We start from the raw sequence: 23,424 nt of genomic DNA, 5'->3' as shown, positions 1-23,424 counted from the left end.
AGGAGAAGCTTTTGCACCCCTGAACTTGTTCATGGTATTGATTTGAGGAAGCATTTACATTTCTTTGGGGGCACAGTACACTGTCCATCTGTTTATTTAGATGTTTGCTCGAAGGGGGTGTAATATAGGCAGAGACAATGCTCTCTTTTTTTATTCCAAACCACAGTTTGCCTTATTTTTTAAATTGTGATTTTGGTTTTGCAAATGTGCCCATAGGCATTAAGTAATGGTAGCATATTTATAAATTTAAAAATAAATAATTTCAGAAGGCAATAACAGCTGGCAAGTATTTTTTCATGTGAGTTGTTTTTTTAAGGAAAGAAGGAAACAGTTCTGTGGGCATGGAGAAACAAATCATACCAGTTCACAGAAGAGTAGGCTGCAGCAAGAACATCTTAAAATTCTAAATTTCATGAAAACCTTAAGAGAATAAGTGTATCCCTTGAAGGAAGGTATGGGGCTCTAGGTGTGTTGGCAGGGAGGAGTGAAGGCCAGGGTGGTTCAATGTTAATTATAAGCATCTAATATTCACAGTGAGTGTAGTGGAGACCCTGCTTCGTATTGCTCTCATGTAATCCACTTGATTCTGTGTAGAAGAGATTTAATAATAAGCCTGTTAATGAACTTCTGAGCTGCTACTACTGACCTGGGGATGATCAAAAGGTGAGACACAAGAGGTCTCAAGGCCCTGTACAGATGGGATCCATTTCAGCTCTTCGTGTTTCAGGAAAGGACTCTTCCCATCAAAGGGTTAGAGCTTACCTAGAGGGGTGGGATAGGGAGGGTGGAAGGGAGGGAGACGCAAGAGGGAAGAGATATGGGAACATATGTATATGTATAACTGATTCACTTTGTTATAAAGCAGAAACTAACACACCATTGTAAAGCAGTTATACTCCAATAAAGATGTAAAAAAAAAAAATAAAACTCTTAGAGGAAAAACCCTCTTTGACATTAAAAAAAAAAGGGTTAGAGCTTGCATCCCTGATTGAATGCATGCAGTCATTCGTGCAGGAGAGGCAGGGATTTGGGAACCTAGTGCCATGGCCAGGATTTAACAGAATTTATTTGAGGAAAGCAAAATCTTTCACAGAAATAAATTGTTAGAGACCCATGACTCAAAGATATTCTTTTGAGCAATTGCACTTAGAACACAACAAACCTAGGAAAAGAATGTTATGGGATCCCTAAGGAAGTATCCACATTATGCTAGCAGATAGAGAGTTCCTTTAGCCCCTGGGGCTGGAACTTGTTCCCAGTTCCTTGGTGAGGAACCCAGAGACTCAAGACTGATGTGAAACCCCAGTAATAGCAAGGTCACATTATGCATGCATTTAACCTAGTTGGATTCCAAAATATTGATCAAAAGATAAAAGGAAAGGTGAAGATTTAAATAGAGCCCAGTTTGAGCTCACCATTTTATTCAATAAGCTTAAGCCCACAGGCAGGGAATGGAGTCAGTCAAATCAGCAATAATCATTGCAAGTTTGAAACCTATTTTAAAAATGTGAGAAAGATGTAACGGTTTCCGTGATCAATGGCAAAGAGATCAAACATCTGCCTGGCAAGTGGGCAGTCCTCCAAGCCTTACAGGAAAACCTTAGATAAATGAGGGCTAAAGAAGAGTTATGTGGACTGATAAAGTCATCTATGGAAGATGGAATGATGAGGATGAAAAAGGGCCAACAAAGAGAATCTTCATTAATTTGCTGAAGTATTCCAAGCAGAGATATCCTTGAGCGATGGTTTCTGAATATATTATCTCTTTGGAATTATATACTGAACATTACAATAACCATTACCTATTTTGTGAGCATATTCGTATATATGTTGTATATGCAAAACCACGTACATGATGATAGTGGACAATAGACTTTGAAGGATATTTGACTTTACCTCTTTTTTTGGGCGGGGGTCTTAGATAACGACATTAAATTGTAACCTCTTCATATCATGTTATTCAACTGTATCCTTTTTCTGGAGTGCATGTGAGTCAGTTTGCAAGAATCCCAAGAAAGCTGGGGTAGAAGTAAAGTCTTATATTATGCAGGTGGGGATATAAGCCAGTATATTGAGTTGCTGCCATTATTATGGTTTGATTTGCGTTCATGAGTTGATAAGGCTTGGGGAAACTCAAGTCATGTAAGATGTAGATAAAAACCATAAAGTTTTCATTACAGAGCCTAGGTCAAATTATTCCCAGTAAATTCTTTTGTTGGCTTTTATAAAGTTTTGGAAGATGGTGCCTCTCTTTTATTCTGTATTTTTATGTATAGACATCTGGTCTAAGGGGATCTTACCTACTTTACTATTAGATTCTAGATTTTGTTAATCTAGATAAGAAGCCCCCTCTGCAAGAATTTGTTCTTTGTAATGCTGATTAAAATGTCAGTTGTTACAGCATGAATTTAAATAGCAATAATACCATTTTTCATTTCAGAGCACTCTATTTGTGATATGTGCTTTCATATGCATTCTAATTTCAGTTCCACGAATATTTATACTGTGACTAATGTGATTGAGTCGTGAAGATGGGTAGTGAAGGTACGAAAGGTGAAGTGGTCAGTTCTCCATCTTAAAGAAACCAATGGTCTTTTAAGATAAATTGACATTTAAGGAAATAGTTATGACATAAAATATGCACTAGTAGCTGTAAAAAGAAGGTACAAAAATAGTACAGAAAAAAGAATAATTGATCCTATTTGGAGGAAATGGAGACAAGGAAACCTTCCCAGGGGAGTGGGCCCCAAGAAAGGCTTCAGAGGTGACCAAAGAGGGAAAAGCTGTTCTGAGATAAGAGTATGAAAATGTGCACAAGCATGAAACAGCATGCTGTGCTTGGGTAGTATGTCAGTATTGAAAAGTGTGTGCACGTGTGTGTGTTTGTATGTGTGTAAAGGGGTCTAGAGACATAAACAGGGTCTTAATTATGAGACTGTTAATTTTTTTTTTTTTTTTTTTGCGGTACGCGGGCCTCTCACTGTTGTGTCCTCGCCTCTCCCGTTGCGGAGCACAGACAGGCTCCGGACGCGCAGGCTCAGCGGCCATGGCTCACGGGCCCAGCCACTCCGCGGCATGTGGGATCTTCCCAGACCGGGGCAAGAACCCGTGTCCCCTGCATCAGCAGGCGGACCCCCAACCAGTGCACCACCAGGGAAGCCTGAGACCTTTAATTTTTCGCCAGGATTTATTTTGTAGATTATGGAGAGCCATTTGAAGTAATTAGTCTGGAGAGAGATGTGTCCAAATTTGTTCTTTATACATACTGTTCTTTAACCTGCTTTTAAAAATGAATATGTTGAGAATATCTTCCACATTAGTAAATATTATCTGTCCATTAATTTAAATGGTTGCATTGTATTCTGTGGGTATTTTCACTATTTAATTAATCAGTCCCTTATGTTCAACAATAAAGATGCTGGAGAGTTAAGTTTTTGAGGGCAATAAAGGGTTCAATTTAGAGCATTTTTTTTTTTGTTTTTGTAGTACGCGGGCCTCTCACTGCTGTGGCCTCTCCCATTGCGGAGCACAGGCTCCGGACGCGCAGGCTCAGCGGCCATGGCTCACGGGCCCAGCCACTCCGCGGCACGTGGGATCTTCCCGGACCGGGGCACGAACCCGTGTTCCCTGCATCGGCAGGCGGACTCTCAACCACTGCGCCACCAGAGAAGCCTAGAGCATGTTTTGATTGAGATGCTTATAATACAGCCAAATGGGGATAACCAGAAGGTGCTTGAATATATAAATGTGGAGGCTGGGAGCAAGATCTGAGAATGTAGGCATGAATTTTGGAGTCATTAGTATATTGATTAGTTGAAGCCAGGAGAGGCGATTGACTGGCCAAGGAAAAGAAAATGCACAATTTTAAAAAGGAGTCAAGGGGATAGAACCTTTGAAAATACTGATTTTTAAGCAGTGGGTTTAGGAATAAGAGATTGGGAAGGAAAAGTTAGAGAAGTGGGAAAAAATTTAGAGACTGTGATGTCAGGGAACCTGGGGGAAAAGAGAAAATTGGTTCTCATAATAGCTTTTAGAGACTTGAGTCCAGATACTAGCATTATTATTATACTCATTCATAGGGACTAAGGGTCTTGCTGAAGCCAACACAATTGTAAGTGATAATACTGGATTGCTGATCCTGACTGTCTAACCCCAACTCTCATGAAGTTATTAGCACCTGATTTTGTGATTCAGGTAGTTAAAGAAAAGTATAAAAGAATAGCAGAATAAGCTTCAGAAGCTAAAATTAAGATGGATTCTGTAGGAGATATAAAATGTAGAAAAAGAACATGTTCTTAAATTATAGCAGGCAAAGGATATCCCAAAATAGGCTGGGAGAGAAAGATGATAAATGTGTCTTTAAAATGTTAAGTCTTGGCTTTCAAATGTGGGACTATGGTGGATAAGATGATCAGAGAAACCCTATTCAGAACAGCTGATACTCTTAAACAACACAGACTGAAAACAAACATAACAAACAGGTGTTCTTAAATTTTTTTTTTGAAAGAATTTAAAATTTACAGAAAGATTGCAAAAATAGAACAGAGAGTTAACATATATTCTTCCTCCCAGTTTCCCCTGGCTTTCTCTAATTTTAACAACTTACATAACCATAGTACAATGAATAAAACCAGGAAATTAATACTGGCACATTGTTATTAACTGAACTACAGACTTTTCCAAATTTCACCAGTTTTTTTCCTTCATGCTCTTTTTCTGTTCCAGGATCCAGTCAAGGAGGCCACAATACGTTTTAAGTTGTGTTTCCTTAGTGTCCTCCAGTCTTTGATATTTTCTCATTCTTTCCTTTTCTTTCATGGCCTTGATACTTTTAATGAGTAATGACTGGTTACTATATAGAATGTGTCCCAAATTGAATTTGTCTGATGTTTTCTCATGATTAGAGTGAAATTATGTATTTTAGGCAAGAATACTATAGAAGTAACGTGTTGTCTTTCTCATTGCATACAACCAAGGGGTACAATGTTGATGTTTTATTACTGGTGATATTAACCTTGATAATATGATTAAGGTAGTATTTGCCGTTTTTCTTCACCAGCAAGTTACTAGGTTTCTCTTTTCAACTGAGAAATATTTGGGGAGATATTTTGAGTCTATGCTAATATCATGTTTCTCCTCAAATGTTTGCCTACTAACTTTAGCATTCATTAGAGGATCTTTAAAAAATTATGAAAATTAAAAAAAAATTTTTAATTAATAAACTTTATTTTTTAAAAGCAGCTTTAGGTTCACAACAAAACTGAGTAGAAGGTAGGGAGATTTTTCATATACTCCCTGTCCCTACACACTCACACTTTCCCCCGCTATCAACATCCCACACCTCATTATCCATTTGTTACAATCAATGAACCTACACTGGCATATTGTTATCATCCAAAGTCCATAGTTTATGTTATGGTTCACTCTTGGTGTTGTATATCCTATGGGTTTTGACGAATGTTTAATGACATTTAACTACCATTGTAGTAACATAGTTTCTGTGTTACCTTGTGGGAGTTTTATAGTTTTGTGTTTTACATTTAGGTCTATGATCCATTTTGAGTTAATTTTTTTGTGTGTGATGTAAGGTCTGTGTCTGGATTTGTGTGTGTGTGAGTGCACGTGTGTGTATGTCCAGTCGTTTCAGCACCATTTGTTGAAAAGACTATCTTTATTATATTGCCTTTGCTCCTTTGTCAGAGATCAGTTGACTCTTTTTATGTGGGTATATTTCTGGGTTCTCTGTTCTATTCCATTGATCTATGTATCTATTTTTTCTCCCAATACCACACTGTCTTGATTACTGTAGCTTTATTGTAAATCTTGAAGTTGGGTAGTGTTAGTCCTCCAACTTTGCTCTTCTCCTTTAAGATTGAGTTGGCTATTCTGGATCTTTTGTCTCTCTCTATAAACTCTAGGATTAGTTTGTTGATATCCATAAAATAACTTGCTGGGATTTTGGTTGGGAATGAATCTATAGATCAAGGAGGGAAGAACTGACGTCTTGAAAATATTGTGTCTTTCTATCCATGAACATAGACTATCTCTCCATTTATTTAGTTCTTTGATACATTTCATCAGAGTTTTATAGTTTTCTTCATGTAGATCTCAAATATATTTTGTTAGTTTTATGCCCAAGTATTTCATTTCTTTGGATGCTAGTGTACATGGTAATGTGTTTTAAATTTCAAATTCCACCCGTTTATTGCTGGTATATAGGAAGCAATTGACCTTTGTATGTTCAACTTGTATCTTGCAACCTTGCTATAACTGCTTATTAGTTGCAGGTGTTTTTTGTCAATTCTTTCAGATTTTTTACACATGTGATCATGTCATCTGAGAATAAAGACAGATTTGTTTCTTCCTTCCCAAACTGTATACTTTTTTTCTTGTCTTATTGCCTTAGCTAGAACTTCCATTACAGTGTTGAAAAGGAGTTGTGAACGGGGACATCCTTACCTTATACCTGATCTTAGTGGGAAAGCTTCAAGTTTCTCATCAAGCATGATGTTACCTGTAGGTTTTTATTGTAGGTAGTCTTTATCAAGGTGAGGAAGTTCCCCTTTATTTCTAGTTTTCTGAGTGCTTTTTATCATGAGTGGATGTTGGACTTTGTCATGTGATTTTCCTGCATCTATTGATATAATCATGTAATTTTTCTTTTTTAGCCTATTGATGTGATGGGTTGCATTAATTGATTTTCAAATGCTGAACAATCATTGCATACTTAGGGTAAATCCCATCTGGTCATGGTATATAATCTCTTAATATATTGCTAGATTCAATTTGCTAATATTTTGTTTAGGATTTTGCATCTGTGTTCATGAGAGATATTGGTTCATGAGATATATATTTTTTGTTTGTTTGTTTGTAATGTCTTTGTCTTATTTTGGGATTAGGGTAATGCTGGCTTCATGGCATGAGTTAGAAAGTATTTTCTCTGGTCATATCTTCTGGAAGCGATTGTTGATAATTGGTATAATTTTTCCTTAAGTGTTTGGCGGAATCCACCAGTGAATCTACTACCTGGGCCTGGTTGTTTTTGTTCTGGAAGGTTATCAAATATTGATTCAATGTCTTTAATAGGTATAGGCCATTTTAGATTGTCTACTTGTTCTTTGTGGATTTTGGCAAATTGTGTCATTAAAGGAATTGGTCCATTTAATCTAAGTTATCAAATTTGTGGGCATAGAGTTGTTCATAGTGTTCCTTTAATATCCTTTTAATGTCTAAGGAATCTGTAGTGATGTTCTCTTTTTCATTTTGGACATAGTAATTTGTGCCCTTCTATTTTTCTTAGCTTAGCTAGTGGCTGGTTAATTTTATTGATCTTTTCAGTGAACCAGTTTTTGTTCTGTTGATTTTTTTTCTAATAATGTTCTGTTTTCAATTTCATTGATTTTGGCTCTAATTTTTATTATACCTTTTCCTCTGCTTACTTTGGATTTAATTTGCTCTACTTTTTCTACTTTCCTAAAGTGAAACCTTAGATTATTGATTTCAGATCTTTCTTTTCTAATATATGCATTCAAGACTAAAAATTTCACTCTAAATACTGCTTTTGCTGCACATACACATTTTGATAAGTTGTATTTTCATTTTCTTTTAGTTGGAAATATTTAAAAATTTCTCTTAAGATTTCTTATTTGACTCATGTGTTATTCAGAAGTGTGTTTAACCTCCTAGTATCTGGAGGATTTTCCAGCTATGTTTCTGTTATTCTTTTCTAGTTCAATTCCACTGTGGTCTGAGAGCAAACATTGTATGATTTCTGTTCTTTCAAATTTGTTAAGGTGTATTTAATGGCCTAGAAGTGGTCTATTTTGGTGAATATTTCCTGTGAGAATGAGGAAACTGTATAATATGCTGTTGTTGGATGAAGTAGTCTATAGATGTCAATTTTGTCCAGTTGATTGATGGTGTTGTTGAGTTCAACTGTCTTTACTGATTTTCTGCCTGTTGGATCTCTTCATTTCTGATGAAGGGGTCTTAAAATCTCCAACTATAATGGTGGGTTCATCTATTTCTCTTTGCATTTCTCTAGTTTTTGTCCCATATATTTTGATCCTATGTTGTTAGGTACATACACATTAAGGATTGTCATATATTCTTGAAGTATTGATCCATTTACCATTATGTAATGTTCCTCTTTATCCCTGAAAACTTTCCTTGGTCTGAAGTCTGCTCTGTTTAAAATTCATACAGATACTCCCACTTTCTTTTTTTTTTTGCGGTACGCGGGCCTCTCACTGTTGTGGCCTCTCCCGTTGCGGAGCACAGGCTCCGGATGCGCAGGCTCAGCGGCCATGGCTCATGGGCCCAGCCGCTCTGTGGCATGTGGGATCTTCCTGGACTGCGGGCACGAACCCGTGTCCCCTGCATCAGCAGGCGGACTCTCAACCACTGCACCACCAGGGAAGCCCCCCACTTTCTTTTGATTGGTGTTAGCATAGTATATCTCTATCCCTTTACTTTTAAACTGTATATGTCTTTATATTTAAATTGAGTTTCTTGTAGACAGGATATAGTTAGGTATTATTTTTTTATCTACTCTGACAGTCTCTGTCTTTTATTGGTATATTTAGAGCGTTAACATTTAAAATGATTATTGATGAGTTGGATTAATATCTACCATATTTGTTACTGTTTTATATTGCCATTTTTCCTATTTTTGTCTTCCACAATTTTTCTGCCTTTTCTCTTCTTGGTTGAGCATATTATATGATTCAGTTTTTTCCTCCATTTTTAGCATATCAATTATACTTTTTTTTTTTACTTTTATCAGTGGTTGCCCTAGAATTTCCAATATACATTTACAACTAATCCAAGTACACTTTCAAATATGCTAGTACACTATACCATTCCACAGATAGTGCAGGTACCTTAAAATAACAAAATATTCCTAATTCATCCCTCCCATCCCTTGTATCATTGTTGTCATTCATTTCACTAATCTCTAAGCATGCATAGGTGCCTATATACATAGACACAAGCATTCATAATTGAATATATTTTGCTATTATTATTTTCAATAAACTTATCAGTTAGCTCATTTGAGAGTAAAAAAAATTAAATGTTTTTAGTTTGCCTTCACTTATTCATTCTCTCATGCTGTCCCTTTATTTATGTATTATAGACCTGAGTTTCTGCCCTATATCATATCATTTTCCTTCTCTTTGAAGAACTTTTTTTCTTTTTTTAACATTTATTGCAAGGCAGATCTACTGGCAACAGATTTTCTCAATTTTTGTTTGTCTGAGAAAGTTTTATTTCTCCTTCGCTTTTGAAGGATACTTTTGCAAGATACATAATTCTGGGTTGGTGGGTTTTTTTCTCTCAACACTTTAAATATTTCATCCACTTCCTTCTTGCTTGCATGGTTTCTGAGGAGTAGTCAGATGTAATTCTTATCTTTGCTTCTTTATTTGTAAGATTTTTTTTTTCTTGTGGCTTCTTTTCAGAATTTTTTCTTTATCTTTGAATTTCTGTGATTTCAAAATGATATGCCAAGGTGTAGGTTTTTGGCATTTGTCCTGCTTGGTGTTCTCTAAGCTCCTTGATCTGTGTTTTGGTGTCTAACAATAATATTTGGAAATTCTCAGTTATTGCTTCAGATGTTGCTTCTGTTCCTTTTTCTCCTTCTTGTATTTCCATTACATATATGTTATACTTTTTATAGTTTTCCTGCAGTTCTTAGATATTGTTTTTTTTTTCATTCCCTTTCCTTTTTTCTTTTCAGTGTACTATTTTGGAAATTCTTATTGTCATGTCCTCAAAGCTCAGAGATTCTTTATTCATCCATATGCACTCTACTAATGAGCCCATCGAAGACGTTCTTCATTTCTGTTGCATTGTTTTTGATCTCTAGTATTTCTGTTTCTTTCTTAGAATTTTCATTTGTCTGCTTACATTATCCATCTGTTCTTGCATGTTTTGTTTTTTTAAAGCCCTTAGTATATTAATTATGTATTTTTAAATGTTCCCATTGTGATAATTCCAACATTCTTGCTACATATCATTCTGGTTCTGATGCTTGTTCAGTTTCTTCACACTCTGTCTTTTAGCTTTTTAGTATGCATTACAACTTTGTGTTACAAGGGGGACATGAAGTATGGGTAGTTCCTTAGGTAGAAGGAACTGCAGTAAATAGGCTTTTGGTATGTAGTGGTGAGGTTTTGGGGGAGGGGAAGCATTCTGAAGTTCTATGATTAGGTCTCAGTCTATGATTTACATTAGGTGAACCTGTGCTCCTGGACTGTGAACTTCACCAGTGCTTCCCAGTTTGTAACCCCATTTAGGTGTGATGCAATGGCAAAAAAGGACTGGAGCTGGGTATTCCTCTTTCCTCATTTGGAAGGCTAGAATGAGCTGGAGCTGGGTATTTCTCTTCCTTCAGGTATGTCAGGCTCTGGTAAAGTAGGTTCACTTGAAGGCAGGACTTCCTAAAGAGAACAGAATGCTCTGGCATATTTCAGAATGGTTTCTTTTCCCTTCCTTCTGCTGGAAGCATGGTGGAATTTTCCTCCCATATTCACTGTGAGGACCTGGTAGAGCACCTGGAGATAAAACTCACAAAAGTGTAGGGGTCTCCCTATGACTGGAGCACCCCACACACCCTGAAATTTTTAACCTCTCAAAGTTTTCAACATTGAGCCTCCAGAAATTTGTCAGTTACAGTTCAGGTTTTCCTATACTAGCACTGGTTTCCATGGAGGTTTCTGCTCAGAGATTTCTCCTCCAGTAACTTGGGATTCTCTTTTTCTGTCTCTCCTATTTGGGGACAGCTGGTTTGCTTGTGGTTAATATTTACTCGTCTAGTAGCTGACTTTTAAGAAGACATGTGCATAGGGGAAAGGAGACATAGCCTGAGGTCCAAGTATAGTGAAGATTGAATAGAAGACCACCTGCATAATGGTTTCTTTAAGAGATAACATTTTCCATGAAAGAGCTAGGAGAAACTCTTACAGAGCAAAATAGTGGAACTGCATGCCAGTCTTGACCTTGAATCCTGGTGGAGCGCAAGAAAAAGTAAGAAAGTCTTCCTTGGGAATTCCTAACCAGAAGTTACCCTATCCTGGTTTGGAATTCAGATTCACTCTTTCTACCATTTTGGTGGAAGAGTAAAAGGCCAATAATAGGTAAAACATTCTTGAAAAAGAATCAGTTGGGGAGGTTTGCTTTACTAGGTATCAAGATAGCTTATAAAACCATTCTGTGTAGGATAGTGTAGTCTTGGCAGTGCAACAGACAAATAGATGAATCAGTAGAATGCAGACCAGAAATCAGCATATTCATATGTGTAAAACTGATCTAGACAGAATCAACGTTGAAGATCAATAGCGAAAGGATTTAGTAAGATAATGTCAAGACAATTGAATGTCTGTTGAGGGAAAAACATGATAAATAGATTTCTACCTCACACCATACATAAAAATCAATTAGCATTGGGTCAAAACTTTAAAGGCAAAGAGAACAGTTTAAAATTTTTGAAGACAATACAGGAGGCTATCTTGATGAGCTTGGAATAGAGGAATATTTCTTAAAACTCAAACGGTGCAAATCGTAAAGGAATTTGATACATTTGACTACATTAAAACTAAATCTTTAGGCTTATTTTTTATCAAAAATATCATGAAGAGTATGATTATACAAGCCATAAGTTGGAAAAAATTACTGGCAACACATATTACCAAAAGTTATTAGTATACAGAATATATAAAGCTTCCTAAATTTAATGATAAAAAGACAATTCAATAAGAAATGAGCAAAAGGTAAATATACAAATTAACATATCACTGAAGAGGAAACATGATTAACCAATAAATATTAAAAATGCACAGGCTTATTAGTAATAATAATAAAAAAGAAAATGTGTATCACAATAAGGCAATGCCATTTCAAACTTACCCAAATGGCAAATATGAAAAAGTCTGACAATGCCAAGTGTGCTTTTTTGTGTGTGTGCAGGAATAGGCATTTGATGATAAGATTAAGCTCGAATTTCAGATTTGCTACTTATCAATGGTGTGATCTCTGACAAGTCATTCAAACTGTAGCTTAAGTTTTCTCACCTAAAAAATGCAGAATATAATTTCTTTGCAGAGTTGTGAGGAACAAAGATGATGCAAGACAAGCATCTGACATAAAGTTTGGCAAAGAGCAGGAGGTCATAGATGATAGCTGCTAAAATGGAGATAAATAGGGGTAGTAGTTGAGTAGTATAATGCTTATACCAAAGCTTCACTCAATAGAATTAATTCAGAGTGAATGTACTAGGATTTTAAACCTCATTCTTCAAAGCTTGTAACAACAATAGCAACAGCAATAATTAATTGAGGACTTATTATGTGCCAGGCACTGAGTTTAGTGTTTTATATTCATTATTTTATTTAATCCTTATGCTTACTTTGTAAGGTAGTATTATTATCTTCATTTTATGGTTGAGGAAATCGAAACTCAAAAGAGCTTACTTAATTAACTTGCCCGAGGTCACACATAGCTAGCCATTTGTAGCCCTGGGAGTAGAACACAGTTCTTTCTGCCTTGACTGTAATTCTCTACTGTAGATGATTCCTCCTTAGCAGACAGATACAAAATCAGAACTTTTGACTTATAAGCAATTTTCACAATTAGTGGCATCAAAATTAATTTATGTGCAAAATAGCATGATGGACCAATGCGGGTATTAAAAAGAAGGGTGAAGAATTTCAGTTTCTGGCAGTGTTAGTATTTCCAGCCTAAATCTTTTGTCAAGGTATTGCTATTTTTGACAGAACTGAGGAAAGGAAAAAAGGGAGAATTGGCATAAAAACCAGGTGACTGAACACTTCTCTTTCTCTGTGTGATTTAAAGTTCCACCTGCCAACCCCAGAGACCTCCACATTGTAACTCCCTTAAAGAATAATTGGGATATCACTCAGACTGAAACAGGATGCTAACATTCATAATGTATTCATACACAAAATTTTTTTAAAGTCACAGTCTTGCCTCTTTTAACTCCTTAAAGCAGCGAGAATCTTGTCCTTCAACCCCTATGTTAACAGTGGTCTTTCCAAAAACACAGATGTGCTGACTCAGAGTGAGATGGGATCAAATAGTCTTGGGGTGCAAGCTCGTCTCTCGTAGTGCAGTACTTCAGCTACAGGACTGCTCAACAAATTCTGGTTTCAGTGTTGAGAAACTCATTGTCTCTTGAGGTAGCTTCAGCTATCTTCAAAGAGCTCTAATTGTTAACAACAGAAACAATGATAATAGCTCATTCTTTATTGAGAGTTTATGATGTGCCAAGTACTGTGCTAAGTGCACAATATAAATTGTCTCATTTATCCTCATAATAACCTCTGTGACAGAGATGCTATTATTATCTCCAAGTTACAGATTAAAAACATGGAGCTTTTGATCCATTTATCATAATTTTAACATTTACAGACTATACTCTGATTCACTTGGCAACACTTAGATATTAGAAAACAGCATAGAACTCTGAGTTAAACTGTAGCTCCTTTGGATTAAACTTTTGAATGTTTAATTGGTTTTCTACATTCTGTTATTGTAGAAAATATGGAATCAGATGGATGTCAGATTGAAGGGAAGAAGGGAGGGAAGAGATCTTTATTTCTTCATATTTTAAACGTGACACTCTAGGGCTTTTCTGCATTCTCTCTTACATTATCTTCATTGCTCCACCCACGTTTTAAAAGATGCAAGGTTGGATCTATAGCAAAAAAGAGAAATCTTTCTCTGTACTCTGCTACATGTTTTCTAGACCAATATTTGCAGACAGTGCGCACAGTCCAAGAACTGTGCATTTCTAAATTATTTTAGAAATGTTTAAAGGTAATGCAAATGCATAGCATACCATTCAAAAGAGAAGAGGGACAAAAATACCATGATAAACATCAGCAAGATGGGTAATTCACAAATTCAGTCAATGTTCATTTTTCTCTGATGGATTTTCAGATGTTGTTGTTAACAGCCTGATGTAAAATCTTTTTCTATATTTATGTAAGATTATGTGTCCTTGCAGTAATTTACTTATAATTTGGATCGTGTCCAAAGCTTTTCTTAAGGCAACAGAAATTACTTTTTAAGCCACCTGATGTCATTATAGCCTTACATTTAGCGTTTTTTATTGTAGAATTAGACATTTATAAATCTGCAATGTTAAATCCTTAATACCTAATAGATGGCTAGAAACTTGAAGCTGTAGTATATTTTAGTGTTCACTTTTTTCCTTGAAATCACAAACACTACACCTTACACATATAAAAATTGGGTGTGCTGTAGTCTTATATTTAACCTAAGTCATGTGAAATGACTAAATATCTCTTTATTAATGTCAGTTTTAGAAATCCATAAGGAAGCAACATTTTCACAGTGCTTAGGGTTCATGCAGCTTTGTCATATGTAGGGAAAAGGAAAGTCAGTTTAGTGGTGGAATGATCATGCCTAACTGTATGTTACATATGACTGACTAATGCCAGACCACACTAAAGCTGTTCTCGCAGTGGTGAACTGCCTCCAGTAAAAAGAAAGAAAGCCCTTCAGGCAGATGGCCAATTTAAGAATAAAAATTAGCCTATAGTCTTCATTTAATTTATTTGTGGGCATAAATGAGAACTTACTTTAACCAAAAAACCCTGGGATGTATTTTTAGCATCTTGCATGGTGAATGAATGGGTTTTACACTTCCGATTGAATCAGAACTGTTAAAATAAGCTCCCAACACTACTATCATCTCTTCAGAATCACTTGTCTTGAGTCTGCCTGTCAGTATATTCTCCTCCCTTGCAAGATACCTAATAATCTCATTTAAAATCATAGAGTTCCATGACACCAAAAAAGCTGACACAGTTTCTTCCTTGTTGCTACTGTACTACTACCCCTGAGTGACTGCTTATCTACAGCAACACCCCTGCTTTATGTTACCAGATTTCTGAACAAGCACTTCAGTTTATTTTGGGGTCACCCTTTTCTTTTGACAGGTTGTGATTTATATATGCATTATTTTTAATTTCCAGTAAGACCAACTTACATAAGAAAACAACAACAAAATCAAATCCCCAAATCCCCTGCTGGGTCTCAGGAAACTCACCTACTCCCACCTCTACTAACCTCTACTGTTTGGCTTTGGTAGCTATGAATTCATGCATCTTGAAATATCATGTTTTGATTTGGCTTAACAGTAACGTACTACCTGGCAAAGAAACATCCCTAGAACATCCTGATACCCATGCAGAGCCCAGACCTTAAGTGTTTAAACTAATTCTCATTCAAACATTGATACTCTAATGTGTCACACCTTAGCCATAGCTGACAATTCATTTCTAAAAGAATCTGTGTTTTAAGGAATTTATTGTTTGAGATTTTCATTGTACATTCATCCATAGAGCAGATTTCTTGAAAATTCAAATATTCTAATTTGTCTCAGAGTATCAAAAATAACATAAAGCAAAAACAAATGTAACCACTAATTAGTTAAAATAATGGCAATTACCAAGGAAAGTCAAAGTCTTACAGAATGAATGAGATGCTTGGAGAATGGCTTATTAATGACCAGAAGCAAGGGGATACTCACAAAGAAGGGACTTTTATTTTTTTCAGAAAAGGTAAGCATCATGAAACAAGAAAAAAGGCAAGTGCAGAGAAGGAGGATGGGAATAGCAGGTAGCCAAAATGATAAAATAGGAGTGAACTGAAAGGTACTGTCAGAGGTCAAGAGTGAGAGAAGCAAAGCTGAGAAATAGCTCTGAGGGAGAAAATTCTTAGTGTATTAACAAGCAGACAGATAAAACTTGGTGGCATCTCACCAATTTGTTTTTTTGCGGTACGCGTGCCTCTCACTGTTGTGGCCTCTCCCGTTGCGGAGCACAGGCTCTGGACACGCAGCCTCAGCGGCCATGGCTCACGGGCCCAGCCGTTCCCGCGGCATGTGGGATGTTCCCGGACCGGGGCACGAACCCGTGTCCCCTGCATCGGCAGGCAGACTCTCAACCACTGCACCACCAGGGAAGCCCACCAATTTGTTTTTTTAATCCTGAAAAGCACATGTAATATACAAGAGCTCCGAAATCCAGTGTGTCATTCAGTGTAGTACTTTAAGCAGGGCAAAGATTAAAAAAATTTTATACTACATATTGTATTATTTACTCTATTTCTCACAATATTACATACATTACGCGGCACTAAATAATATTATTTCAAAATATAGAGCAGACCAGATTTGTTGTAGATAGTAAACTAAAGCTGTTGAACTCTGTAAGGTAACACCTTTTTCTAACAGTGGACTGCTGTTTTTAGACTAAAATCTTCCCCCAGCTGCCCTTGCACAAACTTTGATGCGGGAAGGAATCCTCATGCTGGTAGGAGGAAGCTCAGCCTTTACTGTTGAGGAATTAAACTCCAGCATTCCTTTAGAGCTGGAGAGAGGACTTGACTTTCCGGCTTCAAATCTGATGATGTGGCCCACAGCCTTCTGTGGGCTCCCAATCAATTCATCAGATGGTGAGTTTGTCAAATGACCAATTTGTTAAATTTATAAATATCTACTAAGAAATTTATAAAAATCTACTAAGAAAGCTTATTTTAACTCTTTAAAAAAATTTGTATTACTCCTACAGATGGATTCGAAGGAGCCAGGGCTCCAGGGTTCTGTGGTCTATGGTTTCTCTCTGTTCTTCAGTCTCCCCTCTGTGGGATCCACAGCCCAGATTGTGCTGTGTTGCTCACTGTTCATTTTCCCTATCTTGGCTTTTTCTAGCTTCAGGAGATAAAGTAGAATGCTATTAAAACCTCCTCATTAAATACAAGTTGTTGTAAATTCTATAAACAGTTAAAAATACATTTGATCACACAGGCAAATTTGCTCACTCTCCAAAAATTGGGGAATGGATCTTAAAAATGATGAAATGTTAAAAACAAAAAAAATGGCTTTTAAAATATGAGAAAGAAATTAGTATAAATTGTTAAACTTCCAAATTAAAATTTTGGTTATGTTAATAAGAAGAAAATAGTCATAGAATATTCAAGAACAGTAGAGTAATAATCATACACACAAGAAGAACATATTTATGAGAATAAATCATTCTATAACCATAGCTTTTAAAAACTGAAAATTTTCAAAAATTAACAAGATTTGCTGAATATATTCATGAGGAATATGTACATAAGAAAATGTATTCATATTAATTTGTCAGTAAGATTATTTCTTAAAATAAGGTTCTAGTAAACTTGAAACTTGGTGAATTCTGCAAATTGGTCACCTGGCCAATTGATTCTTCAGAGGATTACATTTTCATGAATGGGACTACTTCAGCTTTCTTATGATGATACCGTGTTTGAAAAACTTGAAGTAATTGCCAACATTTAAAAGTCAAGAAATTTCTTGGAAAGCTCTGAATTATTATACTATTTCTTGAAAAATCTGCAACACTGAACCTATATTTCTATACAGTAGCATTAGCTGGACTTGAGTAAGGCTACTCCCTTCAGAAGGGCCAGTGGTAGGGTGACTGTATGGCCAGTGTGCTAATGATAGTCCTGGTTTATGCCTGTTTTCCTAGTATAATTCTTAAGTGTGCCCACTTTCACTCTCAACAGTGTTCAGTCTGAGAGAGAAATTGTACAGTCACTGTAGTTAGTGAGCTCCAGTCTTCTGTAGTTCATACAACACCCTTTTATCTTATAATTCACACACCATATGCGTGGGCTTTGTAAGCATTTGAATGTGTTATTCCTGCTCTAGTGTCTCCTGTCTAGTTCACCTATGTAGAAACACACAGCTAATTCTTCCTTAGTGATGGATAAAGAGGCTTTGTTGTGTTTTCTCGCTTAGTGTTACCTTCTGTTTGCTTCCTCTTACACAGGGTGGTCTTAAATAAAGATTCGGTGCAATGTCATCTGTTTTGTGCCTCGTGAATCTTCACTGTAGGAGGCATGACCCTATCACATGACTTTACTACTATGTGCACACTCTTATATTTATTTTTCAACCAGGGTTGAGAAAATTTTAGATAACCCAGCTTCCAGGGACTGGTTGTAAATGCACTGTCTTGGACCAGATGGAAGATGATCTACTTCACTGGGAATCATGGTTTTAAGACTTCCTAAGTTACATGGTAATGGCATTCTTTGGTGGGTGCTTCTCAATCTCAGAAACGTGATTGATGGGCTTCTTAGAGGAAATAACCTTGATATGTGGGCTTTTTCAATTAGTTTTAATATAATGTGCTTGTAAGAGACCTGAACCAAACTATCGAAGTATCCAAGCAATTGATAGATAAATATGAATGCTTAATACATTGATTTGTGTTTAGTGTTTTACTCTAGAAATCAAATAGCTAAGAGAAACTAAGATATTCGTGTTCATGGTTCATAGTATTCTTTCCCTTGAGGGGAAAAGAGGATGACTAATACTCGGTATTAAGGATTATAATTGCCAAGGAAACCAAGATGGAAAACACTTGTATCTGCTTTTCTGTTGGAAAGTCCACACCACTATAGCCAACAATTATCAGGAATTTTCTCAAGGATCATTGTCAAGTTAGTCAACAAATGATATTACACAGATACACTTATTGCGCTTCAGGGATATACATGTCAAGGTAAATGGATATTTAGTGCCAATATTACATGGTAAGTACTGACAAATTCCTAATTTTCAAGTTCTCATTGTTTATTCATTTATTTTAGGAACCATAGAGAACTTTTATCACCACTTTAACTCAAGCAGTTAGGCTGATACAATTAAGTTATAGTCAGTGATCTACTGGTATCTGGCTCTCCCGCAAACTCCAAAATCCTGGGTTTGTAGCATTTGCCAGTTTTCATAGTGTAAATTCTCCCAGCAATGCTAATTTCTCCTACAGTTAACAACTGGCTCTCCCAATATTCCTGAATATTTAACAGTGGGCTCTCTAGAGTCTGTACAAGCTAACCCAGCACACTACTAGCAGCTTTAACTAGTTACAATCTAGTTCTGAAGTTGCATCTAGCTTTCTCCTATTATCTCTTGATTAGAGTCAGAAGACACATTAGTGAACCACCTCTTAAAGAAAACTATTTTACAGATAACTGTATCTGTTTATGCTGAGCTTATTAGCTTCATTTGTAGCTAGTGACCTTTACAAAGCGTGGGACAGAAGGAAGCTTACTATCATCGCTTAAATTCCCTCTCATTCGCATAGTGTATGTGGGAAGAAAATAAGCCACAGGGACAACTCAGTAGACAAAATGAAAAGTAGGACTAAAAAAAAAAAAAAAGTAGGAAGAAGTCGTATGTGGGTAATGTAAGATAAAACATTCAGGAAAAGAGTATAAGGAAAAATAGAATGTAAAAACGAGATTGATAGAGACCTATTTTAATTTTTAAAAGTGGACACTGACATACAGGTAAATAGATATTGTGGCATATTGGTTGTTTGACTGCAAAGTGAGAGTAGTTGAGATTAATTCTGCCTTCCGTATCCATCGTTTAATTGAGTTCAAGCAATTCCTAAGACCAACTTATAAAATGGAATTCATGTCAAACTCATGGTATTAATTTTATGGAATCATTCTATTATCTATTTAAATTTCTTAAACTTCATTTTCCAAGAAAATGTTATTTGCAAATGTTCTAGAGATAGTAGCCACCAGCAACCTAGGCTCCCCATTCCTATTACTGTGGCTTTCTCCCTAGGAGTTATGGTTGGAGTATGTATAGAAACCACTCACACTTTCTTGATAAATTCCTGGGGTGGTAAAGTGGATGGGTAAGAAACAATAGGTACCTATACATTGAGAGATGAAGAAAATTGTTTGAGAGAATTTATCAAAGAGAAGGGGAGTCTGATATGACGATCTTGACTCAGGAATAAAAAGCGTTGGTTGTCACAGGTGCAAAGGAATTCTGAGTGTAGCATAGAGGCTGTTGCACAAATCTTGCAGTTCTTTGCCGTAAGTCTAGGTTCTGGGGAGGAGAATATCAGGAGCTTCTTCCCCAGGTTTTTATGAAACATACTGTGGGTCCAAGAGACAACACTTTAGGACACCTCTAACAACCTTTGGTGTTATAACTGATGCCGTCTTCTCTAGAAATGGGCAGCTGGTATCCTTTTTATGTGGGTTAGATTTTATTTCCAGAACTCAAGAAAGAGATAGCCACAAAATTGTGTCCTTACAACCAGGATCAGGAATGTACTTGAGAGCAAGAGGTCAAGTTCATTTCTAATCTTCCCTGGAAGTTCTCCCATCATTATCAGTGACCTCATGGCTGGAAAGTTTGAATTTTACTAAGAGCTATGAACACAGAGTGGCTTTAATTAAAGAAAAAGATAGTCAACAATTGTTGGTTTGACGTTTATAAGACAATAATTCTGGTAAAATCATATTCCATGTGAGAAATGGAAAGTTCTATTACGCTATTACCAGAAGCTGAGAATAAAATTAGCTTAACTTGAAATAAGTCTTCACAAAAGTTATAACAAACATACCGGGCAGCTTCTGAATATCTCTCCAGACATCTAAACACTGTTGCCTGACGAAGATGATTTCGGAAATAGGCTGGGTTTAAAACAATGCTCCTGAAAAGATAAAAGAAATGCAAATGTTATTAAGCTTTTAAAAGTCAATTACCAGAAGTGTATAGGAATGAAATAACATTCATTCAATTTTACATACTATATATGTTAAAAGATACCAGTAAATGGATCATTTTTCTTCCTGTAATTGTCAGTTAAGACAAATAAATAAGCATTATTGAAAAATTAAGTTTGCATGATAAAAGCAATTTTATTTATAGCACAGGCTAACTTTTATAGATATAACAATGGCAACAAATTTGAATCCACTTATATTACATATAAGACATGGTGTTATTTTGTTTGTTATATATTAATAAATCAGGCAAAGATCACAGGTAGACATATTTATGGTATGTCTACCTATAATGAAGGGGGAGATTGTTAGCTGCTGAATTTCAGTTAAAAGAAAGGAACTGGAATTTGGGTGACATGTTTGCTTGCACTCCACATTGGGTTCTTTGTCTTCCCCCAGCTGGACAATGTAGTGGAATGGAAGGAGCCCTGTACCATTGGCTAAGGAATCTGGTCCTGAACTTGCCACTTTTGGTAAGACCCTTGTTCACTTTGGGTTTCCATTTTCTTTTATTGAAATTACAAGGCTTGACTCTTGGATAAGGTTATCTATCCTTGCTTGCTGATTTTTTCATTATCTCAGAGTTCTGCAGTCTCAGTTCCAGCTCAGATGAGATGATGATCACTCCATAGCTGCCCTCTTCCTCCAGAGATAAACTGGCAGCCATTCCTCTTCCTTGCTTCACTGAGAACCCGGCACTGTTCAAGGCATTTGATATAATGAGGTGAACTAGACAGATATAGACCATGATTCATCCCCGAATGAGGAGACAGCCATTTGTTAAATTTTAAGGTGTAGCTTATATCATAATAGAGTGTTGTGTTATTGATGTAAGATACAAATGTTACAGAACCAACACAGGATTATTAAGCAATCTTTTTGTGAGCCTGTTTTTAACAAGTTGCTGAGAATCACTTGGAATTAGTTCATTATTGAAGTAAGTGGTTCTTAATCTTTTCTGGGGAGGTTCACAGAGCTTTTTGAGAATTGGATGAAAGCTATGGATCTCTGTCCAGAAAAATGCACATAAACATGGTTGCCCAAATTTAGGTAATTCATGTGACCCCTTAAGGCTATTCATGAACTCCAGACTAAAAAAAATCCAGACAATAATTCCATTCCCAGAAACATTGCTTATAGAAAGAATAAAGTAAAAAAAGAAGCATCTATCTGACGTACATAGGATCATAGAATTATATGACGGTGAGATGGATTGACTGAATAATTCAGCTCACTTTAAACACAAGTGAGCAGAATCCAGAGAGGCTAAGGGACCTCTCTAAAATCATAAAGTAGTTAGTTGCAGTGCTGCTTCAAGTTTATTATTATGTTTCCCATCTCTAGCTACAGCACTTCATATTTTACCTTACTCCTTCTCTATGATTTCTGAATTAGTGGGGCCTGAGTTAGTAAAGTTTCACTGCATTCTATGCTTAGTAGTTTGTACAAATGAATACATTAATCTCCCAAGAACACAGACCATTTGCTTTGTTGATTAAAATATTGGAAATTTAAAGCCTATTACATAAGTTTATTCCACATCCATACTGAACTATTAATATCTACTACTAATACTTTATATTAATTCAGGAGAAAGTACATTTATAAAGCATGTTTGTGTATTTTATCTGTGTAAAAGTAATCTTGTAAAATTAGATCAGAGTGAAAAGAACCGTGCTCTGTTTAGGGGCCTGGGTCTTCCGACTCTGACCAGAACTTTTTCTTCCACATTGTAGCTAATTCTTTCCTTTTACTTTGTAATCTTTACTCACTTATGCATTTTTAGCAAATGTCTGCAAATGTGATGAGACAAAATCCTTACTGAATGACCATTTCTTGTCTTTGACATCTCTTTGCCCATGATGTGGTATTTTGGTTTTGCTATGCTATTCTCCAAAGAATCTCGCTTTGCCTGACATGTTCTTTTGATAAAAATGGATTAGGCTGAAGAAAAGGATGGGGTGTGGTGGGCAGGAGTGTGAGAGAAGGGTTTAATACAATAGAGGGAGGAGGGAGAGGAGGAATGATCAGAGTGGCCTTGGTGGAGGAGGAGATTTTTGGGGGTAGTGAGGGTTGATGAGATAAACACTGTTTCAGTGTAATTTTTAAAAAGAATAGATTTTTAAAAAATTGCTTGTAATTACAGGTCCTTTCTTTGGTGCTGAAGAAATACATTAGAGGACATGAGTTTAGAGATCACTATTGCTAAACTAGACTAGGCTCTCTTAAACCATAACACCACCCTATACTAAGCCACATAAATCACAGCTTCAGAAGAGGGACCAAAAAGACCAGGACCCAGTCTACCCTGACAGGTGGAGGTCTACCTATAAAAGGAAGTTTAGAAATTTGAGATGAGATATTATATTTGGCAGTTTATTACTTTTGGCTCCCTTATAATTATTGCAGCATTCACTGTGTGCTTATAATATGCCCAGTTAGATATTTGGCATGAAAATGCTAGTGCTGATTGTAAAGCCTAGTTTTTATCCTTTTATTGTTTTATTCAATGCTTTCTAAAATGACATACCCCCCTTTTTTTTTTTTTGCGGTACGCGAGCCTCTCACTGTTGTGGCCTCTCCTGTTGCGGAGTACAGGCTCCGGATGCGCAGGCTCAGCGGCCATGGCTCACGGGCCCAGCCGCTCCGCGGCATGTGGGATCTTCCCGGACCGGGGCATGAACCCGTGTCCCCTGCATTGGCAGGCAGACTCTCAACCACTGTGCCACCAGGGAAGCCCCATACCCTTTTTAAAAAAAATTTAATTTTATTTATTTTTTATACAGGAGG

General features: G+C 36.4%; 1 protein-coding gene across 1 annotated transcript in view; it reads right to left on the bottom strand.

Annotated features, from left to right (window-relative positions):
- Nucleotides 1-23,424, bottom strand: part of SPATA16 (spermatogenesis associated 16) — a 222,963-nt gene that overhangs the window by 103,986 nt on the left and 95,553 nt on the right. The window contains exon 3 of the mRNA XM_022575393.2: nucleotides 20,472-20,561. Within this exon, the coding sequence (XP_022431101.2) occupies nucleotides 20,472-20,561 (90 nt within the window). The remainder of the gene's footprint in view (nucleotides 1-20,471; nucleotides 20,562-23,424) is intronic.

This window comes from Delphinapterus leucas, chromosome 4 (genome assembly GCF_059928025.1).
Source record: "Delphinapterus leucas isolate spDelLeu-1000000601 "Yukka" chromosome 4, BTC_Dleu_Yukka2, whole genome shotgun sequence".
NCBI lineage: Eukaryota > Metazoa > Chordata > Mammalia > Artiodactyla > Monodontidae > Delphinapterus > Delphinapterus leucas.
Note: the sequence above shows the minus strand (reverse complement) of the source record. Positions and strands in the feature narration are given on the sequence as shown.